Raw genomic sequence first — 24,264 nt, 5'->3', positions numbered from 1 at the left:
CTGACACTCTGCTGAGTTGCCTTCGCTGTGTTGCAGGAGCTCAATTCCTTTAGTCCTTTCTGTACAGATGTTTCTAAGTTTCTGTTCTTACAGAACTGTGTTGCAGTTCCATGATGTTTTATCTAGGCTGTATTTCATGTAAGAATATCTTGGACAAGTTACAGAAGCCTTGCCAAAGTCCAAGTATATCCTGTTTTGTCACTTCCCCTAGCACTAGATTTGCTGTTCTGTCAAAGGAAGCTAGATTTCTCTGATCAGGACTGACCAACTATTATAAAGACATTACTTTCTAGGTGCTTGCAAATTAGTTGCCTAACAATTACAACTTGCTTTGGAATGTTTGGGAGTACCTTAAGTTAAATTCTAAGTTATTACCTAAAGTTTTTAAGGTTTGGGTTTTTCTTTACCTGTTTTGAAGTTTAGGTACTGGTTGTGTTTTCCTTCTCTAGTTGCTTTTCTAGATTTTTCTTAATTTCCTTAAACTTCTCAGTATTGTTGCTAGAAGTTCAGAGCTTTCCAGCTACTTTAAGTACTCTGAAGTGAAATAGTTTCCAGTACTTCTAACTTGCATGTAATCTTATTGGTGTTATACTTTCCACAATTTCTGTCTTGTTAAAACTCACTTAGGATTACTTGTAAATGACATCATTTGCTTTCTGGTGCACATTTTAGCAAAGATGCTTTACTTCTCAGTATTATCTTTGTTTATGCTCTTGTATTTAAATGGATCAGTCCTTTCCATTGACACATGTGGAAAGATGCCTTTCAGTTTGATTTTTGCTCTTGTGCTTGTTCTGTGCTAGAAGGATAAATTGGGGTCAGGGATCTTTTCAGAAACATTCTTGGGTTGCACTCTCGTGAACTGCACACTGAGATTGTCATTCTGTAATCCCACTGCTTTGCAGCAAACAGGCAGCTGTTTAGTCCTTTATATCAGCTTCTGCAGATGACTTTGGGTTTTTTGCCTGTGTGACCTCCTCTGCTCTCACACTGCTCAGATCTGGCTCCCTGAGGATTCATTCAAGCACCAGTATAGATACAAAAGTCAGGGAAAAGACTTAGAATACACTTTCCCAGATAAGCCTGATTTGCTGCAAAGATATTCCTGCAGACAGTATCTGCTAAAAACAATTATAGTTTGCTACCATGGGGAAAGACATACTAAAGGAAGTGGCAGGGAAGGGAGTAACACAACAACTGGGATGCTTGAATAATAATTAACAGCTTCCAGTTGTATGTGAGAGGGCTTTTATGCCTTATTTTTTTCCATGTCCTCTAATTCTGAACTCAGATTTTTGTAACTCTGACTAAAATAAAAGAAATCAAACTCTGTTGCTTCTTTGCATCCTTCCTCTAGGCTGGAGTAGTCTTTTATATGTTAAATGAGCTAGGTGCAATGGGATTTAACCTTATGTTTAATTTCAAAACTAGTTCACTAAAATGTTTTGATGACTGTTAGTAATAATGCTGAGGAAACAGCTCTGCTGATGAAGCAGTACTGACCATTCAAACTAATCATTAGCCTGCTTTGTAGTCCCTTTCAGATGCTCTGATTTCACTCCAGATGGTCTATCCTCGACGGAATCTCTCAGCTGACCAGTGGAGAAACGCACAACTGCTGAGCCTCATCAGTGCCCCCAGCACAATGCTTAATCCTGCACAGTCTGACACAGTATGGTCTTTTAATTTACATTCTGTGATAGAGTTAAGTAAGATTTGCTGTAAAATAGTTGTCTGTTGGATTACCTATATGTGATTTTTAATCAGAGAAGTAAATATGCTGATTAGAACAGAGGGAAAGTTTTCTCTCATTAAGTAAAGTTTCTGTTACATTAACTCATGCCTTCAGCTTCAGTAATTTGTTGACCAGAAGATGAGGGGGAGCAATGTCAACTACTGCAGTCATAGAGGGGAGGAATCCTGTGTACCCTCTCTGGTGTTTGTGAGCCAGGAGACTGGAAATCAGAACTGGTTCTTCCTTTAACATTTATGTTTTTCACTTGCTGCCTCAGCTGTGATATGAATGATTATCTTTCTTTTAAAAATGGAAGCTTTAATGGCTGTCAGGTTGTGATTAGTATCCATTAAAGGTTTTAATTCTTGAATATTGTTAAATACAATGTTTATTGAAAATAAATATTTGTCAAAATTTGTTCAAGGTGTTGGAGGGTATGGAATCTCAATATTCTAACCCTCAGTTTCTGAAGTGCTGAAACTGAATCATTATTAGTGGCCAGTGGCCTTCTATGATCAGCATTTAAGGCTTTGTTTGTCCCTTTTTGCTAAGAAGTACTTAAAACTAGTGTGCTACAAATTACTGTTTTTTTAACAGATGCCATGTGAATACCTATCTCTGGATGCAATGGAAAAATGGATCATTTGTGAGTAAAATCTTCTGAAACAGCTCATGGTTGTATTAAAAAAGAAATTGGTTAACATTTAAAAGACTACTTACTTTCTGTACTGTACAATAGCTGTATTAATTACAGCTATTAATTAAATTAATAGCTTGATTAAATTTCATTTGTACTAACATGCAGTGAAGCTAGAATTCAGCATGTGCTGCTGGAATAGAGTGTGTCATCAGTTTGTTCCAGACTTTGACTGGAAGTGAGGGCTTCAGTAATTCTGATGAAAGTAGTCAAGTAGTATCAGCATAAAGTAATTAATTTCACACAAATATTGCAAAAACACTTCTATTAGAAGTGGAGAGGGAGGTATTTTTTATCTATTAGAAAATGTTAGCTATTAAAGAGTTTATTAATGGTCTATACAAACTATTTAAGGCAAAATACATAATCATCTCACTGTCCTCTTACTGTCTTTGTGCATCTCATTTGTGACATACATCAATGTGAACTTTTGAAGTTGGATTTATTTTGTGCCACGGAATCCTCAATAGTGATGCTACAGCATTGAATCTTTGGAAACTTGCACTTCAAAGCAGCTCTTGCTTGGCTCTGTTTCGAGACGAAGTGTTCCATATTCACAAAGCTGCAGAAGATTTGTTTGTAAACATAAGAGGGTAAGTTTTTCTTCTCCTTTCAGAATCTCTGCTAAAAACACCATATTTCTTGAAGGACTGTTTCAAACAGATTACTTGTGTTTCGTATAAGTTCTGCTTGGGTACCCAAACATTTTTGCTTGGTATCTTGACTGTTTCTTTAATGCATGAGTTTTAGGGGCCTGATTTCATAACCACCACACCTTTTTTTATCTCAGTTCTTTAAGCCTGGTGAATCACTCTCTAAAATAGCAAGTCTCTAAGATTAATGATCTCACCCACAAATCTTGATTTACTGAAGGGAAATGGTGTTACGAATGTGGGGTTTCGTTGAAAAATTGCATCTTGCTGCCACTGTTTCTGCAGTACATTATATGAAAACTCAGAAACCAAGTTGAGACCTCTAGCAGCAAACACCAGGACACTTCAGTAGAAAGTATTTTTGGTTTGGGGATCTAGTTTTGGCATCTAGCTCTGCTCGGGAGCTGGTGTGTGTTTTCTGCTGTATCCTGCTTGCTATAACATTGTAACTTTTCTCAAGTCCCCGTCAGCTCTTTCTAAAATGTGCTACTGATTCTGATCCCCCATCTGATTGGTTTTTACTTGCAGCTACAACAAGCGTATCAATGACATCAGAGAGTGCAAAGAAGCTGCTGTTTCACATGCGTAAGTGTCTTCAGAGGTTTTTCTGACAGATTTTAGGATTGGTTTTCTTAAAACAAAACTATAAAGATTGTACAAACAGAATTTGTCAAATGCAGAATTAGTCATGCATTTTCAAATGAATCATTTAGTGATTGTTCTTTTAAATCTGGATTTGCTTAACATCATTACCAATTTAACTTCCCAAGTTCTGGATTATTTTACAAATTATCAGCACAGAAGCATTTAGTTAATTCTGATTACAAAAGGTGAAAGTATTGTTCTTTTAAATCTGGATTTGCTTAACATCATTACCAATTTAACTTCCCAAGTTCTGGATTATTTTTCAAATTATCAGGATGGAAGCATTTAGTTCATGCATTAGTTATGTTTTGTCTGATTACAAAAGGTGAAAGCAGATGAAATGGAAATGTTTTAATGTAGTCAAATGCACATCACAGATAGGGGGCAGAGAACTTGGAGTTTAAATTTATTGATGCTTCAAGAATATATGGTATTGAGGATGAGGATGCCAAAATGGAAATGTTTTAATGTAGTCAAATGCACATCACAGATGGGGGCAGAGAACTTGGGGTTTAAATTTATTGATGCCTCAAGAATATATGGTATTGATGATGAGGATGCCAGTGTTTTGAACCACATTCTTCAAAATTCTGAACTTTTGAAGTTGGTATAATATAATCTGCCTATTCTTGGTCTTAAATGCTTTTGAAAATCAGGTGTTCTGTGTCTGGCATAGTGGGTGATGTATGTTCTTTTGATGCAGCGGTTCAATGCATAGAGAGAGACGCAAGTTTTTACGTTCTGCACTCAAAGAACTTGCCACTGTCCTGTCTGACCAGCCAGGCCTCTTGGGTCCCAAGGTAATGACAGCTTTTATGGTTTGCATTTGTGCAAAAACCACTGTGTTTCTCAATGGTAAATCCAATATTTATTTTCTATGAGGGGAAAAAACGCCTCACTTCACTGTGAGAAAAACTACTTAGTTTTTAAGTTCTTGGGTTTTAGAGACTATTTTCCTCTTGAAAAGGAAGAAAAAAACTGTTTTAGCTGTTGTATATATTGATAAGCTCGTGAAAAATTTTTGTTTTTCAGGCACTTTTTGTATTTATGGCATTGTCCTTTGCTCGTGATGAAATTATTTGGCTTCTTCGTCATGCAGATAATATGCCAAAGAAGAGCGCAGATGATTTCATAGATAAGTATGTGCATTTTTAATGCAGCACCTTCAATACTAGAATTTCACAGACAAAATAAATTTGAAGGCAGTGGAGTCTCAGAAAAGGTTGGCTATGTGAAGCAGCTGGGAATGTTCAGAAAATTTTTACTTGGGAATATTAAGTGTCCCACCAAAACAGAAAACTAGAAATACTGTCCTAGAAATTGGAGCACATCAATGAAAATTCATTTATAAAATAAAAATACTGTATTTAAGTTTTGGTTTTTTACTTTGAATAGGCAAAAATAAAGCTTTTTAATATGTCTTCCCTGATTTTGCATTGATCAAATCAAAGATGGAGGCAAGAAAACTTTAAAAAACTTTATTTGTTGATTTGTAAATTGTCTCTTGTAGCAAAACTGTCTTTTAAATCAGCTAAGCTTTAGTTATGTAATACAGCCTAAGTGTCACCATAAACAGATGGTAAAAGTGAGAAATATGATTACAAGATTTTACAAGTGTGGACAGGCAGGAGACTTCTCATGATTATTGGACACAAGGTTGAACTGAAAGACTGCAGGATTTTAAACAAGTAACAATCACAAGGCCATTTATAGAGCTGGAGTGGGAAAGTCTTGGATTTTCTCCACTAGATTTAGGTGCTAAGGAAAGATGGAGGTTCCAGAGCCTCTCTGAAACAACCAGTGCAATTATTTAACCATCCTCATGGCTTGGGAAAAAACGCAGAAAAGCAGCTATTAAACTTATATTATTCAGATTTAACTGCTTTTTAAGAAAAACATTTTTACAAATTGAGCAGTACAGAAGGGCTTCTTATTCATAAAAAGACCTGAATAGTTATACAAGCCTTTGAGGATTACTGTGGTGATATCCTGCTTGCTTATGTCCTGTTGAGTGGATTTGACCTTGCAGAGAAAATTACCTTTGTAAGCTCCTTTTACAACATTAACAAATATTTTCCTACAGAAATTAGCTATTGATAATTGTTTTAAAAGCATGGTATAGGAGGAAATTCCCATGATAGAAATTTGTTTTAATATTTTGAGTGACATTTCTAAGCTTTTCCTTGTTTTTTTTGTCTAGGCACATAGCTGAGCTGATATTCTACATGGAGGAGCTCAGGGCACACGTGCGGAAATACGGGCCAGTGATGCAGAGATATTATGTACAGTATCTCTCTGGCTTTGATGCTGTGGTCTTAAATGAGCTGGTGCAGGTATGGCAGCATCATGGTTCTGCCTTCTCAAATGCAAATTTCAACAAAGGCTTTTTGTCCAAAATGATGTCCTAAAATTCATCCCAGTTTATGGATTTTGATGAGCTTCCTGGAGTAAAACAAATTAACTTACTGTTTAATTCTGGGATTTAGAGTTGTACTTGTGGTTTTTATATAGAATCACAGAATATCCAGAGTTGGAAGGGACCCACAAAGCTCATCAAAGTCCAACTCCTGGTCCTGCACAAGACACCCCAACATTCCCACTCTGTGCCTTAGAGTGTTGTCCAAATGCTCCTTGAGCTCTGGCAGCCTTGGGGCTGTGACCCAAGCCCTGGGAATCCTGCTCAGTGCCCAACCACTCTCTGAGGGAGGAACCATTTCCTAATATTTTCCTTTATGTCCTAAAATGCATCCCAGTTTGTGGATTTTGATGAGCTTCCTGGAGTAAAACAAATTAACTTACTGTTTAATTCTGGGATTTAGAGTTGTACTTGTGGTTTTTATATAGAATCACAGAATATCCAGAGTTGGAAGGGACCCACAAAGCTCATCAAAGTCCAACTCCTGGTCCTGCACAGGACACCCCAACAATCCCACCCTGTGCCTGAGAGTGTTGTCTAAATGCTTCTTGAGCTCTGGCAGCCTTGGGGCTGTGACCCAAGCCCTGGGAATCCTGCTCAGTGCCCAACCACTCTCTGAGGGAGGAACCTTTTCCTAATATTTTCCTTTTCCTAATATCAAACCTAACCCTCCCCAGCTTCAGACAATTACAAGTGCTATGAATCTATATACTTCAGTATTCATATATGAATATTATGAAGCACTTTTAGAGACTGTGAAACAGGTACTGTCACTGAAGGAGTGTAGAAACCTTTTCTTATTTAGCCCAACCAAGAAAGGACAAACTTTCTGAAGTGCTTTGGTTTTATTCCCTGGTGACCCCACTAGATGGAGCCCAAGCTGAAATGAGGGGAAAAATGGGCTTGAATTTTAGTTGTCATTAATTTATAACAGCATCAGATTAGACAAGTGATTGAGTGATAATTTAGATTTTGTCAGCCTTTAGGTTTCAATGTCAGTTACTGCTGGAATTATGAGAAACTTCTGCATTGCATTACTTAACAGAACTGTGGTCATATTAGTTGCTAAAACTAAAAAGATTTATGTTGCATTTTGTAGAATTTGAATAATTAGTAAAATTAATTTGAATTTTTAATTAAAAAAATTTGAGAGAGGGTTTTTTTGGAGGTAAAGTGATGCTGATGTGGGCTCCATTATATCCTGCCTTAGCCAGGTTTTCTTTGCAGACAGAACAGAAAATGTAATATTGCTACATTTGCTAACAGATGTTCCCCTTTTGAGCTGATACTGGTTTGGAAGCAATCTCTTCTAGGTATTTTGTCGTCAGCCAATGAATTAAAAATTGAAAGCTATTAAATAGCACTCTTTGAAATATTCCATCTGTTAAGTTACCTCTTGTGGGTTTTTGGACATTTCAGGGTATAGCTGATAAATGGGGCATGGATATTGACATTGTTTCATAAACCAAGTTTAAAGTAATAGTAATAATAATAATAATAGCAACAACATTTCTTTTAGAATCTTTCAGTGTGCCCAGAGGATGAATCAATCATCATGTCCTCTTTTGTAAACACAATGACTTCACTAAGTGTGAAACAAGGTAAGTTTAAATGATCTTGGAAAATTGGTAACAGACTGGCAGATTCCTCTGAAGTTTAATGTAATCAGTAGAAGGAGATTAACTGCATTTGTTCCCTTGTTTCTCTTTCATTTTTGTATCTGCTTCTTGTGGTGTGTCCCTTTTCCAAAGGATGCTATTGGATAGTAATCCTGCCTTTTAATATAGAAAGCATATTGCACATACTTTCATCTAGATATTTTAATTCCTTTTAATGCAACTGTACTGGATCAAAATTCTTGAGTAAAAACATGAGGTTCATTACCTAAATAATTCTTTAGTACTTGGGGTATTTTAGAAGAGTGTATCTGAATTTGTTATTGTTTTCTAAGGGTTTTCTGTTCTATATTTTTCCCTAATGTGTAGTTGAAGATGGAGAGGTATTTGACTTCAGAGGAATGAGGTTAGATTGGTTCAGATTGCAGGTAAGAATTGGTAAATATGTGTGACATTTCACTACTTAAAACCAAAATGTTCATAGATTACTACTCTTCTAGGTTAGTCTCACACTGCAAGTGTGTGACAGGCTATCTAAAAACAACCTACTCTTAAAATCAAACAAATACTTCAACAGATAATTTGCTATGTTTTGATATAACTTTGTCTGCTTTGCGTACTTCTTGCAAATCATCCCTTGGGGTGTTTATAACAGCTCAGAAATAGAACGTGTTGAGGCTGAGCTGTTTGGTGGGTGTGCAGAGTGTGATTCAACGTGCCTACTCTGCTAAGGGAGAGCTTACAAATTTGTGTTTTGCCAATACATTTGTTCAGCAGTTTATCTGTGAATTAGTGCCATATCCAGTGGTTGTTTAGAGTCTTCACTGAGAGGCTGCTTTTCTTAAGCTCTAGTGGAGAGAGAAGAGCTTTTTTTAAGCTCTAGTGGAAAGAGAAGAATCCCTGCATGGTCTTTAAATTCACAGGTGTCCTGTGCCTAGCACAAACAGTATTTAACATTGGTACTGAGCAATAGCAATGGAATCTGCACAAAAGCAGCTGCAGATATAACATAAAAATTGTGTTGTCTTTCCAGGCCTACACCAGTGTTTCCAAAGCTTCACTTGGCCTTGCAGACCATAGAGAACTAGGAAAAATGATGAACACAATCATTTTCCACACAAAAATGGTAGATTCTTTGGTGGAGATGTTGGTGGAAACCTCAGATCTTTCTATCTTTTGGTATGCTACTAAAGTGACTGTACAATTTTTTTGTTATTTATTGTTTGGTTTGTCTTTGCAAGTGTAATTTTTAAATAGCACACTTTGTAGGAAGATATTCCAGTGTAAGAATCAATTGGAATTTCTGGTTTCTAGCAGAATTAGTTTGAAAAAGATATTTATGAACATCTGTCAGACATGTTCTGACAGTCATATAATTGATCAGGAATCATTTGCAGATTTTTCCTTAATACTTTTTGGCAAAAAGGGCAAGTTTTTACAGTCCCTATGTGGCAAACGTCAGAATAAAAATATGTTTAATAATAATAATGTAAAATAGATGTGCAAATAAAATGCATAAGAACTGAATGCAGAAAACAAACAAAAATGGTGAAAGCATGGGGCAGTTTTTGGTATACAAAATGTTTATGGTTTGTGTGAAGTAAGTATTACTTGCAGCAAAAAATATACATATTGCATTTAAATGTCTGATTAATAACTGATCAATTCTGTTCAGTTTTTATAGTCGTGCTTTTGAGAAGATGTTTCAGCAGTGTTTGGAGCTTCCCTCTCAATCAAGATACTCAATTGCATTCCCACTGCTTTGCACTCACTTTATGAGCTGTACCCATGAGCTATGCCCTGAAGAGGTAACTTTTAAATTTAGGTTATTTTCATCTCTTATTCAACAAAGAGTGAGCTAGAGGTGAACACTGCAAGAAGGTGTTTATTATGGCAGTTTAACATTTGAGGGAGGAGAGTGCTAAAAATATAAAAATGGAGGTAAAACAAGTAGATACCTTGTTAGATGACTCTTCATGCATAAATCTGTAAATCCTTTGCTGAAGTGACAAAGAATTTTGATCTTGCTTTAAAGAGGGATTAGCTAGGGTACAAAAATTAGATGACTTCTGTGGCTTAGATGCTAATAAATCCCATATGCATGTTCAAATTTAGAAGCAACAGTTTTCCTGTTAAATGATTTATAAACTCATGGTTGGGAGAAGGAAATAGGAAGTTGGGGGTTCTGTACGGCTTGTTACAGTTTTCTTCAGTAAGAAAAAGTGATACAGAGTATAATGCAAGCATTTGCTTTGGTCAGAACTGGGTAATGACAGTCTTGTTGGTTAGAGTTAGAATTTATAAAATACTGTGGTGCTTGAAGAAATGGACTCTTTGTTAAAGGAAGCAGTTAGAATCTGAGGAAATTCTTTCTATTTTTGTTGTAAGGGCATAAATCCTTTAGTACATTTCCTGTATGTTCATTGACTTTGGAATTAGTCTGGGAGTTAACTTGGCCATCTTTATCTAGTGCTTATAAAAATATTGTTTTCATTCATAACAGTGCTCATCTGAAACAATTAGTTGAATAAGATTTATTGTAATATACACAATATGGGGTTTTTTATTTAAAAATAAAATTATTTTCTGCTAAACTTCATTACAATATACATCTATATAGGTGTTTTCCTTGTATGCTTTGCTTTAATAGCAGCCAATGCTATTTATATTAGAAAAGCATAAAAAAGTTTCCAGGAAAGCTGAACCCTTCAGGACAAGGGACATCTTTGAGAACAATTATAGTAACAGTAAGAAATCAGTAGCCAAAGTCCACTGGACATTAGTTACTGTGCATTCAGCTGCAGCAAGCACATTTTGTCACAGCCAGCAGAACTTGAAATTCAATATCTGAATTGTATGCCTTGGTAGCCATTATCATTTTGGAAAAATAATCTTTGCTGTGCTGTGTACAGTGTGTCTTAGTGTGACTGATAGAAAGTAAACATCAGTGGTGAAAGGAGGATTTCAGCAGGACAGAGACTCTGCTTGTGCAGATCCAGTGAGAAAGGGGCAGAATCCAGAAATTAATGCAGCAGGGATTTATTATTGACTCTCTCAGTGATCTGAAGGACACTGCTTTCTCTATAGCTTGAGTTGCATGCTCTTTTCCCTCTAGACTTAGTATTGGCACATATTAATGAAGAGGACATTCACAGAGACCTTGGAATATTGGACACATTAAAGCAGATTTGGTCCAGAATTAAATGTGAAAACCTAATTCTTCAAACTTTCTTTTTGCCTCTTTTTACAAAAAATATTTTTGGTGGTAACTTCGAAAATTTCATTGTTCAACTTGCTTCCAAAAAGAAAAAAACAGCCAGGAGTCAAGATTATTGAGGACTAATTAATTTATTATTTCCCATATCCTAGTTAAATGATTAGTGAACTGTTCTCTGCAGTGCTGTAGGACTGATGGGAAACTGAAAATCCTGCTTCCTTTTCTCCCTTTTTAACAGCGACATCATATCGGGGATCGTAGTCTTTCCTTGTGTAACATGTTCTTGGATGAAATGGCTAAGCAGGCTCGAAACCTTATCACAGACATTTGCACAGAACAATGTACACTGAGTGATCAGGTGAGTATGGTTGTGTCTGTTTTAATTCTCCTTTGAGATTTTCTCCACTCAGCTTTCTGGATATTTTCTGTTCGCTTTTTTCTCTGTGTTTTTGGGTAAACTTTCTGGTTAAAACATTGAAGGTGATTTGAGCAAGAATCTTTAATACTAGATTTGTGTCAATGGAATGTGTTATTTGTGTGATGAAATGTGCTAAAAAACCCTGGATTTTAATTTGGAGGGGCTGTTTCTTTTTGTTTACTAGTTGTTGCCAAAACATTGTGCCAAAACCATCAGTCAAGCAGTGAACAAGAAGTCAAAAAAACAGACTGGAAAGAAAGGAGAACCTGAAAGGGAGAAACCAGGAGTAGAAAGCATGAGGAAAAACAGATTGGTTGTGACAAAGTAAGCTGCTTCTTCTGTTCTTTTCACCTTGAATCCCAAGCCAAAATGTGTTTCACACATTTCAATATGTTTTACATATTGAATGCTTCTTGCTTAATTTGTCTGCATAAATTTAATTTACTGTAAGTTTGACAGCTTTGTGATGCTTCTGTGGCTTGTATAGAGACTGAATTTTGTTGCATAAGTAATAGGAATGTTTGTCACTTGAATTTATCCTCTTGGCTGTTTCCTTTCCTGAGCAGAAAGAATCCCTGTGCTGTAGCTAGGCTTCCTGAATAGTCATATTAACTGTGGACATGTGAGTCCAAGGAGTGGGTGGCATCTTTGATTCTACCTTACTTACTTACTCTTAATTACAGGCTGGACAGCAAGTTCTTGTTGTCTTCTAGATCACTTAATCTATTCTTTTTTTTGGGGAAGGGGAAAAATATACCTATATATAGATGGAAAAATATCTCCCATCACTGTATGCAATGCAGGTCAGTATGCAGTTGTAGGATGTCTTCTTGGCCAAAATATTAGTTTTTGAATAGGCTAGGAAAGTGTCTCAAAGCAGAACATGATAATGAAGAGTGAGATCTGTACTTGCTTTTGAAGCATTATCCATTCAGTATGTGCCTTCCATGATAATATACACTTCTGTTACATTAAATATTTTTCTTAATTTCTTGTCTGTTTCAAAGCCTGGACAAACTGCATACTGCACTTTCTGAGCTCTGCTTCTCAATCAATTACGTACCAAACATGGTGGTTTGGGAACACACGTTTACTCCAAGAGAATATTTGACATCTCACCTGGAAATCCGCTTTACCAAGTAAGAAATATTGTAGAGTTAGGGGCATTGATACACAGGATAAAGCCTTTACTAGTTTATGTTGGAAATACTGTGTACTTACTACATTAAACTAGGTTTTAAAAGTGGAACCGTGAGTAGAATCCCAACTGAATGATTATTAAGTTTCATGTGCAGAGATACACAATAGTCAATTCCTGTTTTAAAATAAAATATGTTGAAATCCATATAATCTATTTAAGAGTCAGATCCTGCATTCCCAGTCCTGTGTACTTTGTAGGAGCTGGTGATGGCTGTTTTTAGGCATGTATGAAGACATGTATTCCCACTTTTTTTTGCACAGTGCTGGAGTGTTTTTAAGTATTTGAGTCCACTGCCTTGCTGAAAGAAAATCTGAAAATCAGAAGTCAATATCTGACAAAGCAAACTGAGACTATGTGCAGTTGCTTTTTTTTTTTTTTAAATAATAATAATGTTTTGTATTCTTGTCTGTTGTTACCTTGAGATTCCCATAATTTTTTACAGAAATAGGCAAATGGCAACTTCTGGAGAGGACTTCATGTTAAACCAGCCAACTATCCTACTTTTTATACCAAAAGATTACTGGTTATATATTTCAAGCAGAATATAAGGCTTAATCAGTTTAATCATTAAGACATAATATTAGGTCACTGGAGCATTCCATCAGTAAGATAAGGTGGCATAAAAATGAAGATAACTTCATGGTGTTTTAAGAAGTCAGCTCTTCAAGACTTGCTAGCAGAGCAGAACAGATATGCAATTTATAATTAATTTTCAGACCTTCAAGTGGCATTTCTTTCAAAGACTTGCAGTGTTCCTTAAAATACAGTGTTAGTGTCTCACTGTTAGGGTTTGTTTACTGTTCTAAGCTCCTCTGTGTCGTGTGTAATTGCACTGGAGCTTGTTATTATGCCACTTTATCTTGTTATTGTATCAATTTTGAATTTGTTTTAAAATAAGAGACTTCCTCAGAAGCAAACTATTGAAAATACATATATGTCCAAGCAACAACAAAAAAGTTACTCTAAATAATGTGATGTTCTCCTCCAGAGTAACTCATCCTGTTTACCTGTGATGAAGGCTGTGATCTACCAATTTATTTTTTTAATTCCTCTTCTGTCTTTGAAAAGTACATATTACTTAAAAGCTTAGCTCTTAAAAGTCTGAGACCATTATAAACTTAAAATAAACACTACAACAAGTATTTATTTACTAAGACTGCTTTTAAGGACCCCCTGACACGGTTTGTTTGAGGACTTGGTTCCAGTGACATACTGGGTGAGGTCCATGTGCATGTATGTTAAAATGCAATATACAGTCCTTTGTTCAGTTCTGCTCTACCTTGAAAGCTAGCCTATGAACACTGTTATTTAAAGCCTGGTTTTGTTCATAGTGAAAATTTGAGCAAATTAAAGCATGTCCTGCCATTTCTTGGTTCCTTGATTAAAGATGGAAATCACCGTGTTAGCTGAAGGGAGATCTATTTTTCATAATAGGATTTCTGTTTATTTACTTTACATCTATATTTGATGAATTTTTCAATTCACACTATACTATAGCTATGTGTTTTTTTTAAAAAATATTTCAAACTATAACAGCAGCTTTGGTAAAATAATTTTTTGTGTTAATATGCTTTGAACACTTCATGATTTCCCAGAAGTTCTGCATTTTAAAAGACTTCACCAAAATTAATTTAGGTAAAATAATTTTTTGTGTTAATATGCTTTGAACACTTCATGATTGCTCTTGCATTTCCCAGGAGTTCTGCATTTTAAAAGACTTCAACAAAATTAATTTCTTTGCTGAAGTAGTTGTTACATAAGTCTTGCACAGTGTGGGTTGCTCATACATATATGGGGGAGAATAAACTATTTAAAAAGGGCTTGGTGAGTATTCTTAGTCTCATGAAATTTTTACTGGAACCACAGATACAGTTGTCTTCGGAATCCAGAACAGTTTTTAAAAGTGCTGGTGTAGCATGTGCATTGATCAGAGTTTTATACTTGTGGATTTAAGAAGTATTCAAGTAAAGTGAATATTTTCCATGCTTGAAAGTGTTTCAGACCAGGTTGGATGGAGCTGTTGAGCAATCTGATTAGTTGAAGGTGTCCCTATCCATGGCAGGAGAGGTCAAACTAGCTGGTCTTTGAAGTCCCTTCCAACCCAGGCCATTCTATGATTCTGTGAAAATCTGTGGATATAAAATTATATTTATTGCTGCATCTTTGTTGAATTTTACTAAGAAATGAATTTATTTGTTTCCTACCCTCTTGTTTCCAAAAGGTCAATTGTTGGAATGACTATGTATAATCAAGCAACACAAGAGATTGCAAAGCCTTCAGAGCTGTTGACCAGTGTAAGAGCCTATATGACAGTCCTGCAGTCAATAGAGAATTATGTACAGATCGACATTACACGAGTGTTTAACAACGTTCTGCTTCAGCAAACCCAGCATTTAGACAGTCATGGTGAGCCAACCATCACCAGTCTGTACACAAATTGGTAAGTATTTTATGTTGTTACAAATTTTTTATAGATTTTTATTGTTGCTGTTGTTTAATGAAAAATCTAGAATTGGAGAAGTGGAGTTATTTTAAATATTTCTAACATCGTATGTTTATTTTTCTCTGTACCTCTTAAAAACAGCTTGAAATTTGCCTGTTGGCAAACTTATACTTTTTATAAGGACGAGACATAGAGTAAAATGCAGGCATCAGTTAAACTATGAAAATAAAGCTTCAGTGTATGGGCTTTGCTGTCCCTTGTCACACAGCTGTACTTCACCTGCATAGAGTGTCCATGAAGATGTGCCTTTTCATCTAAAACATTTCCCCTTTCTGATAAGGTATTTGGAGACTTTGCTACGACAAGTCAGCAATGGTCACATAGCCTATTTCCCAGCTATGAAGGCATTTGTGAATCTGCCTACAGAAAATGAATTGACATTTAATGCTGAGGAGTACTCTGATATATCAGGTAAACTTTGATGCTTCTACTCAATATTTGTGAAGGACAGTAATTGTATTGCTTGAGTAGTTGGAATAATGGCAACTCTCAGAGCAGCTGTTACTGAAATAACAGCTAACTCTTAGAGTTAATAATTTTTAGCCTTCAGGAGTATTTTTAGTACTTTCTATTCATGCTGCCTCTTGTCTTACTTTTCCTGTTTTTGGTCAAAGCAGCATTGCATTTAAGCTAAAGAGATGGGTATATTATGTGTTCGTGACTATTGCTTCAGTTTACTACCACACAAATTCTTGTCTTTATACTCTGGGGTAAAATATTTTTGCACTTAAAACACCATGCTAAATACATGATGTGCTGCAAATAAATGAAGATGGAATATTGGAAGTATAAGAGTTTTTTTATATTTCTCAGAAATGAGAGCCCTTTCTGAACTTCTGGGACCATATGGCATGAAGTTCCTGAGTGAAAGTCTGATGTGGCACATCTCTTCACAGGTTGCTGAGCTTAAGGTAACTTTGGAAACTGGTGGGTGGGAAGGCAGTAGTTTTCTGGTTAAGCTTCCTTTAGGAAGCTTAATACCTATTTAATACCTGTGTTTCTGTATGCCATCTTTTTAAAATGATTGCATCAAACAGACCAATAAAGCTGTGAGTTTGACTCTTTTGTAATAAGTTTGCACAGGTAGTATGTGTGTATCCCACACTCTTCAACAGCTGAATATGCAGGACTTCATGCAGGCTGTTCATTTCTGTGTTAGATACTCTAAGTTAGAAGTCAACTCTCTTTTATCATCAGTGGGAAGAGAAACGTTTTTGAAGATCTCCAGGTGTTTGTGAAGCCCTTACCCAAGACTGTTGACTTTCCAAACATTGCAGGAAAATCTCAGATCTGTTTTAGTAATCTATAAGGGCTTATTTATCAATGATGTCTGTATGCATCTATTATTTAGTTTACATGATGAAAGACTTTAGGTACTTTTTTCTTTGTTAGTTTTCGTTATTTTTGCATATGTCTTTCCCTCTGCCTCGATAGTAACCATTTATTATAAGTATCTGTATTCTGATAAGTAAACCTCACATCTACTGCACTAAAAACAAATAATAAAGTTGATGCAGTGAAAAAAAATTGAAAATGGGGCATGTCAAGGAAGTTAGTTTTATGTATATTCAAAACAGCAAACACTTAGTACCTGTGTAACTCCTTCTGGAAAGAATTTCTAATAAATACTACTTTGTCTGGATAGTCTTACTATTAAAATGTCACTAATTGTCCTAGATATTCTTTGTTATGACTTGTTCTTTTAGTGTAATTTTCAGATAAAATTCCAAGATGTTATTACATCTCATAATGTTCAGTTTATTTAATTACTAATTAAACTGAGGAATTTTTTGTAACTATTTACGCATGCCGTATTTCTGAAAAAGTACACGAGTACCTAAGAGTGCAAAGGGACTGCCTTTCTTTCTTCAGTAACAATTTATTATTAGCATACCAGACCTTCAGAAGTGTGTAGTTTTAATATATCCTGTGTTGCACTTCCAAGGATCTTGTTTTCTTTGTAAACACCTTAGTTGCAGTGCTGCTGAAAGGCTGAGATGTATGATAAAAAGGTGTGAAGCCTTTTATTCACTGTCACAGTTAAGGAAGAGGGGCTGCTGATGCTTTCCAAGCTGGCTAAGAGCATGCAGCACCCCTGACCTGAGTGCCCAGCCTGCCTGGGTAATTAATTCCTTATGTCCATTCCTTATTCCAATTTTTGAGTTAGAGCATGAGGCTTTTCAGGTGAGAAATGTGGGGTTTAACTCCTCACTGTGCACAAAGTGACATCTGTCACTTTTCAAGTGAAGCACAAAGGCCTTTGGCGAGTGTTTGTTGCTGTACTATTTCTTCACTTACTGAGGAGTCATCATATTTCCTCAAAATCAGCACAATTTGTGTTGTAGGTGTGTGTATTTTTTAAAAAGCAGCTTTGAATGGTGTCTGAAATCTGTTGTTTTCTGATACTGCTGAGGGTAAGCAGAGCACGATGCAGATCCATGTGTGCATGACGACATTTTTGGAGGAAAAAACAAAGTAATAAAATGTTCATCTCTTTGGCTGAGATAGTTGACTTAGCAAGAGAGCCCTGAGGTGCATCTGTGTTTGGGGGAAGAAAGCAACAAGAGGAGAAAATGGGAATTTATTATAAGTAGCATTAACAATCTACAAAGCTACAAAAGTATGAAAAATATGTAAAAAGCTTAGGCATCAGAAGGGAAGGGACCTCTACAAAATGCAGCAAACTAGCCAAGAATCTTATAGCTTATTTCTTTCCTTGCTTTTCAGTGAAAAAAAGTAGGGAGAGTGGGTGGGTTATGGATAGACTCGAGCTTGTGAGAAAAGCATGATCATGATACAGTGCAGTAGTTGGATAGATCTGCTTTGCACAGGCTGCTTGCTACAAAGTGGGAGTAAACACAGACCACCATTTATTTCATAGCAGCATTATAGATTGTGTTGTTTTTATTTTCCTCCTGTGATCACAGGAATATTTACTCTAAAATTTAATCTACCTGCTTGCCAGGTGCTATGCTTTGCCCTATTCTCAGTGTGGATTGAAGTAAAATAAAACTATTAAAGCAGCTAGCAAAGCTATCAAAGGTTAGATCTTTGTGGATCCTTAGTTGTAGGTTCCTGCAGGTATGCCTCTTAGATTTTATGAATATTTAATTGTGTTCCAAACTTAGTGGCCTACATGTTTGATGAATATTAATTTTTCCTGCTGCCTTCTCTGGAAATTAAGATGGATTGGAATGCACCTACTTGAAAAATAAAACTATTAATAATCACTTTGGAAGACCATCCCCAATTCAGAATATCTTTGTTTCTTCCTTTAACATTCAGGGTTTTTTTTACATTGTCTTCATTTAGTATACAAAACATTAATTGAAGTCTTCTTTAAACAGAAGGAAAACCATTTCAATGTTTAGCAGAACACAAGAGAGCTGCATTTTCTTAGCTGTTGATTGTCCTCTATATAACTAGAGAGAATCACTTTTCCCTTTCTGATGTAGGGTACTTAGCATTGAGACTGCAAAAATATTTTTTTAAGAATAAACTATCTATTTTTTGCTTGAAGAGAGTTTAAAAATGCAGCTTGGCACAGCCTAAGTTCCTTAGCTAGCAAGAAATTTGGATCTGACATTTTAGAGATGTGATTATGCAATCTCTAATTTAAATTTTAATCTGATAAATATTTGGAGAATGATTTCAGGGAAGTTATTACATGTACTCTAATGTTACAAGTTACATACATGAGAGCTGTTAAAAATTAGAAACATACACATTTTCTTTTCTTTTGGCCAAACTGAAATGAAAACTACTGCACTTGAGTTTAACTGTTTCAGGCTAAGGTGTTGGGACTTGGACATATGTCTTTGCTTTTTCATATTATAGTGGAAGAAAATTTCAAGTAAACTGCACCAAAGTTTAACAATCTTATTTCCACTCTTGATTCCATTTTTCAGTTTTACCAACATTAAATTTCAACATAATTAGTGAAAGCAGCAAACCCAAAGAATTGATTACTTTGTGAATTTATTTTTTTTTTTTTGTAATATGTATACTTTTCTTCTAAAAAGCTGAGCAGCATAAGGTCCTATTGTCTCATTTTTACAGAGTTAAATTCCCTTGCTTTTAAGTTGAGGTATACATTGCTCAATACAAAAATAATGTTCTAAGGGCTGTCTAATACTCTGCTATTTGGTTTGGGGCTTGCTTTTGTGTATAGTAATGAATGATCATAATATTGATATTGGAGTCCCACTGAGAGTGGATACATCTGTATTCCCTGGGGTTAGTTGCTTTTCTGCGAAGTTGAAATGTCCTTAATCAGGCATTTTTCCAGTTAACATGCTGAAATCTATAGCTGACATGAATCCTTGCTTCTTTATAGAAACTTGTGGTGGAGAACGTTGAAGTTCTAACACAAATGAGGACCAGCTTTGACAAGCCAGACCAGATGGCAGCACTCTTTAAAAGATTATCATGTGAGTATCTAACAAGATCCTACTAAAGATACAGTTATTTTCTATATTTGTCTTTGTAAAGAAGATGGGAAAATTAATTTCTCTGAATTGAATATCCATAAGCAGCAAAATGTACGTGAGCTCATATAAACTGATGGATCATTTCAAACATTTCCAGTCTTCTCATGTACAAAGTGAGATTTCAATGTTATTTAGTGCACAGGCACTATATTAGTGATGAGTTTTGAGCATCATTTCAGGGATGACAATACCTAGCAGCAGTAATGTGGAAGCCTAGTACATAGCTTTAGAATGTGAAACAAAAAATAATTCCAATAAAGAGACATTTTTGTTCTCAAGAAAGCACAGAACCAGTGCTAGCATCCAAGACTGCCAGCTGTGTATACTAGGTTTCATTCCAGGAAGTGGTAAATGTGATAGTCTTCTACTGAAAATCCCACTGTGGATTCAGCTATAAAAACCTGCTTTAGCACTGGTTATTTTGGCTCTTTTAAAGAATGGCTTTGTCTCAGTACCTTGTTGTTTTTAATATTTTGTTAAATGTTTTGTTTCTCCTGTTGAAGAATTGAGCTTGTAAACTTCATCACAAACAAACTTCATCACTTTGTCCATTGTTCTCTTTTCAGCTGTTGACAGTGTTTTGAAGAGAATGACAATTATTGGTGTTATCTTGTCTTTTCGGTCATTGGCACAGGAAGCACTCAGAGATGTAAGAAAGAGCTGAATACTTTCTGAATTATTTTCATTGTATTTTACTTAATGGAATGTTAGGATATTTGAAGCTTAACTGTTCAGGAATGCTGCCTCTTAAAAGGTTGATGACATGTGGGTAAAATGGCAATACTCAGTTGTAACTGAACTTCAAATTGCAGCTTGGGGTGAGGCAATCTCTTCTTTCAGTACTGTTTAGAGAACTGTTACATTAAAACATCAAATTTAGTTTAGATCATGTTTTCTGTGTTTACTCATTTTAAAGGCTTGTATTTCTCTTCTTTATTGCCAACATTTATTAGGCTTTAATATGTTAAATCTATAAACAAATACAAATGTGTAAAATAAAAACCCACTAAAAAAGAAAATAAGCTAAGTAAAATAATGGTAGTGTCTAACAGATAATTAACATGGGAAGCAATTTTTCTCATTTTGTACATATTTGTATCTCTTAGGTCTTATCCTACCACATTCCTTTCCTTGTAAGTTCCATTGAGGACTTCAAAGATCACATTCCAAGAGAGACTGACATGAAGGTAATGTTTAGCTGAAAGGGTGGTAGAGTAGTTTTGGTGTTTACATACTGAAAATATGTAAGCAACAAGACCTTCATGTTTAGTGTTGAACATCCAGACACAAGGAACACCCTTTTTCTATTTTTTTCTTTTTTCTTTCCCCTAAGAGCTTAGTTAATGTGGATCTGCAGCCTCTTAATGTTCTGGGGAAAAAATCACAGCCAACTGATAGAATAAGCACAAGCCTCCATCTGCCTGTGATCACATTTGAGAACTTTGATAGACTTAATAACAAGATTTATCAAGTGTTAAAACATGACAAGGGGAAGAATGCTGAGCTGCTTCACTCTGTGAGCAGTACAACTGGTAAAACAAAATATTTCAAGAACTCTGTATGTGTGGTTGGAGCTCTGTACATGTAATAGTGACAAGTCTGATTTTTACCTGAAGTTGAAATTTTTTGTGACCCCACTGTATGAAATGCTTGAGAAAAAAAAAGGTTAGCTGCTTAAATAAGGTACCTTTCTTCTGAGTGAGAGTATGTTTCCATCCAAAAACCCTTGTTGGCACATCACATGGCTTCTGGACATGTATGCACAGTAGCTGAAGTCTAGGTTTTTAATTTCTTATTGCAGCTTGGAGTCTGAAGGATTTCAGCTGCTTAATGGTATTGCAGCAGTTTGATTTGCAGAGCATGTGCACTGGGATATACAATCTACATCTCTTTACTTTTCCACAAACATTTTAGAAATCTGCTCTCAAGCAAAGTATGGTTTTTAAGGGCCAGAATATGTTGTTATCCCTGAACTTGAAATTCACATTTTGCTGTTAACTCTTGAGGAAAGTAACTAAGTTCTCTGTGTATGAAAATTCATTAAATAACATTAACATCCTCCTCCTTTTAAAAGTTCAGAGTTCATCATTGTGAACTTCATTATTTCAGAAGACACAGTTGAGCAGTTATGTTCTGACTCATTTTCAGTTAAAATCACTGAAATTTTACATGTATGCTAGTTCATTCCAAAATATAATTACTTGCTCTTTGAAACTTGTAATGCTGATAAACCAACCATGAATGTCTGTCCCAGAAAACACTGAAATTCATACCACAACAGAGCAATTCTGTGGAAATGCTATGGAAAATTAACCTCACATGTACAAGCTCATGGTAAAAATTGTATCGAAGTGTTGCAAGTTGCCTTTGCACTTCTCAAGAAAAGCCCTTCTGAAATTCCCATTAAAATGTAGTTGTGGAGAATATCATTGATCACCAGGGCATCATGTTCAATACATGATTGAACTCGATGAATCAGCATGCAGAAGAGATAAGATGGGAAGTTCACTGCTTACTTTGCTTGATCTTTTCAGAAAATATCTTATACTCTCTAGTATCAAAGGAGTGCTGAAAAGTAAGGTGGGACAAAGGTTACAACAGTAATCATTCAAGACAGTATTTTACCGTTAATGTTTTTAAGTTGATGATAACAGATTATTTGAAACAGTTTAGTGGATCTCCAAAGACATCACTGAATTCCTTAGTACCAGCAGATACAAGAAAGTGTAGTGATTGCTGCTTCTTTTCTGGAAATTAGCAGAGTAATTTACAGTCACTGGAATCATTTAATGGGGAAAAAAAAGCTATCTACTGCAAAACAAACCCTGCTGAGGGCTGCTGCCTGGCTCTTGCCACATAGCACTCCCTAGTTGCCTTCTGCTTCACATAATATTTGGCTGTTGGCCTTCTCTGTCTCTGCTGTAGTTCTCCTGGGATTCTTAAATATACCTATTTTGTGTGTTGGTGATTTTATTCGTTCTAAATGGCTGAAATAAATTCTAACCACTGTGGGTGTGCTGCACTGTGCTGGTGTTCACATGATACCAACCATAAGATGCCATGTAGACTTGTTGGAGAGTTCATGGCTTGTCTGGATAATGTTGGAGGACTGTGCATGGAGAACCCAGACTTGGGTAATCTTGTCCATAGTGCCTGTTGTAAATACTGGAAATTCTTGATATGTACTCCCCCACAACTCTGCCAGAACTTGGTCTTGGAAACATTTTACTGAAGGAGCCAGGAATGTTCTGCGAGCCTGCTAATAATTAAACCCAGGGGACAATTAGCAGCTCACTGTCTGAGCTTTTTCCTTGCCCTGTCACACGCAGCTGAGCAACTGTAGGTAACAAAGTTTTCTTTTGGGACAATAAGGCAAACTTTTTTTTTCTGAAAGGCATATTAAGAGATCTTTACAAGGTTTTGTACAGTGGAATGGAACAGTTACCCTATTGAGCATATTTTAGGACATAATAACATAGTCATTCCCTATGTACTGAATTTTCCAACCAAAGTATAAATAGTTTTAAAGCTGTTGATGAAATTAATACTTGTTACTTGTTATGAAATGTTATTTTTGTTTTACTATTCTCAAAACGTATGATTTGGTGTGACCGTCAAAATGGGGATCTCTTCTCCATTGATTTGGATATTTTTAATATTAAATTCTTGATCTGTCTATACAGGCCTTTAGAAACAGAGTTACATTTGTTCCACTGTGCATGTAGTAACAGGACAAGGAGGAATGGCTTTAAGATAACAGAGAGTGGGTTAAGATTAGATATTAGGAAAAAGTTCATGACTGTGAACGTGGGGAGGCCCTAGCAAAGGTTGTCCAGAGAAGCTGTGCCTAGCCCATCCCTGAAGTATTCAAGGCAAGGATAAACAGGGCTTGGAGCAACCTGGGCTAAAGGAACAGGTATGGGCTTTAAGACCCCTTCTAATGCTGGGATTCTGTGATTCTTTTGAGCCTGGACTGTGCAAACAGCATTGTTTGCTTTTCATACCAAAGCTTGCCCTCAGATAGCCAGGTGGAGCACACATGGACAGTCTGCACAATATTCACTCCATGGAGCTGCTCAACTGTACAGGAGAATTTATGGGAAAAGTACAGAACTTCCCAAATACTAATGGCAGTAAGACATTGCTAATATTCACTGTATTCATTTGTATTGGGTGTAGACCTGCTTTTGCAGAGTGACATCTGAACTATGGTTTCAGAAACTTAGTTGAAGTAGTAAATTAACAAGCACTCAACACAAACAGTGTTGAGTGCTTGTTAATAGTCTGAACTATGGTTTCAGAAACTTAGTTGAAATTGTAAATGGAAAGAGAAAACAACAGTGTTGAGTGCTTGTTAATGATAACAAAAGAGACATCCTGGGATGGACTGGGAAATTGAATATATTTCAAAATGTTCTTAGTTCCTCCAAGTGCTGTGGCCACTTTAACTCTAGTTTTTGGTGCCTGGGGTCAATGAGCACTGAATCTGTGTAACATTTGCATCTTGTAGGATTTCTCCATTACTCTATTTCACCAGATTGTGACTTTTGGCTTTTTCTTTTTAATGCTGTATTTGTAGATGTTAGCTGATACTTTAGATCTGGTAGAGAAAATATGTCAGTTTCTTTTGAACATTAAAGAAATATGTAGAAATAGCTAATTGCAAGTCAGAG

The 24,264-nt window shown here is 35.9% G+C and overlaps 1 protein-coding gene across 5 annotated transcripts in view; it reads left to right on the top strand.

Annotated features, from left to right (window-relative positions):
• The window catches only part of NCKAP1 (NCK associated protein 1), a 58,355-nt gene that overhangs the window by 23,525 nt on the left and 10,566 nt on the right, over window positions 1-24,264 (top strand). For all 5 annotated transcript variants that reach the window (XM_039728649.1, XM_039728645.1, XM_039728644.1 and 2 more), the window contains 20 exons: window positions 1,535-1,672; window positions 2,333-2,381; window positions 2,869-3,025; window positions 3,614-3,670; window positions 4,434-4,530; window positions 4,763-4,869; window positions 5,931-6,063; window positions 7,666-7,747; window positions 8,132-8,190; window positions 8,796-8,941; window positions 9,438-9,570; window positions 11,218-11,337; window positions 11,582-11,721; window positions 12,405-12,536; window positions 14,820-15,038; window positions 15,382-15,512; window positions 15,915-16,012; window positions 19,438-19,531; window positions 20,158-20,240; window positions 20,698-20,778. In XM_039728649.1, coding sequence (XP_039584583.1) covers window positions 1,535-1,672; window positions 2,333-2,381; window positions 2,869-3,025; window positions 3,614-3,670; window positions 4,434-4,530; window positions 4,763-4,869; window positions 5,931-6,063; window positions 7,666-7,747; window positions 8,132-8,190; window positions 8,796-8,941; window positions 9,438-9,570; window positions 11,218-11,337; window positions 11,582-11,721; window positions 12,405-12,536; window positions 14,820-15,038; window positions 15,382-15,512; window positions 15,915-16,012; window positions 19,438-19,531; window positions 20,158-20,240; window positions 20,698-20,778 — 2,256 coding nt within the window. The remainder of the gene's footprint in view (window positions 1-1,534; window positions 1,673-2,332; window positions 2,382-2,868; window positions 3,026-3,613; window positions 3,671-4,433; window positions 4,531-4,762; window positions 4,870-5,930; window positions 6,064-7,665; window positions 7,748-8,131; window positions 8,191-8,795; window positions 8,942-9,437; window positions 9,571-11,217; window positions 11,338-11,581; window positions 11,722-12,404; window positions 12,537-14,819; window positions 15,039-15,381; window positions 15,513-15,914; window positions 16,013-19,437; window positions 19,532-20,157; window positions 20,241-20,697; window positions 20,779-24,264) is intronic.

The sequence above is a fragment of the Passer montanus genome, unplaced genomic scaffold (assembly GCF_014805655.1).
Source record: "Passer montanus isolate IOZ18808 unplaced genomic scaffold, ASM1480565v1 scaffold66, whole genome shotgun sequence".
Lineage (NCBI taxonomy): Eukaryota > Metazoa > Chordata > Aves > Passeriformes > Passeridae > Passer > Passer montanus.
The sequence above is the reverse complement of the archived record's forward strand: the minus strand, read 5'-3'. Positions and strand labels throughout refer to the sequence as shown.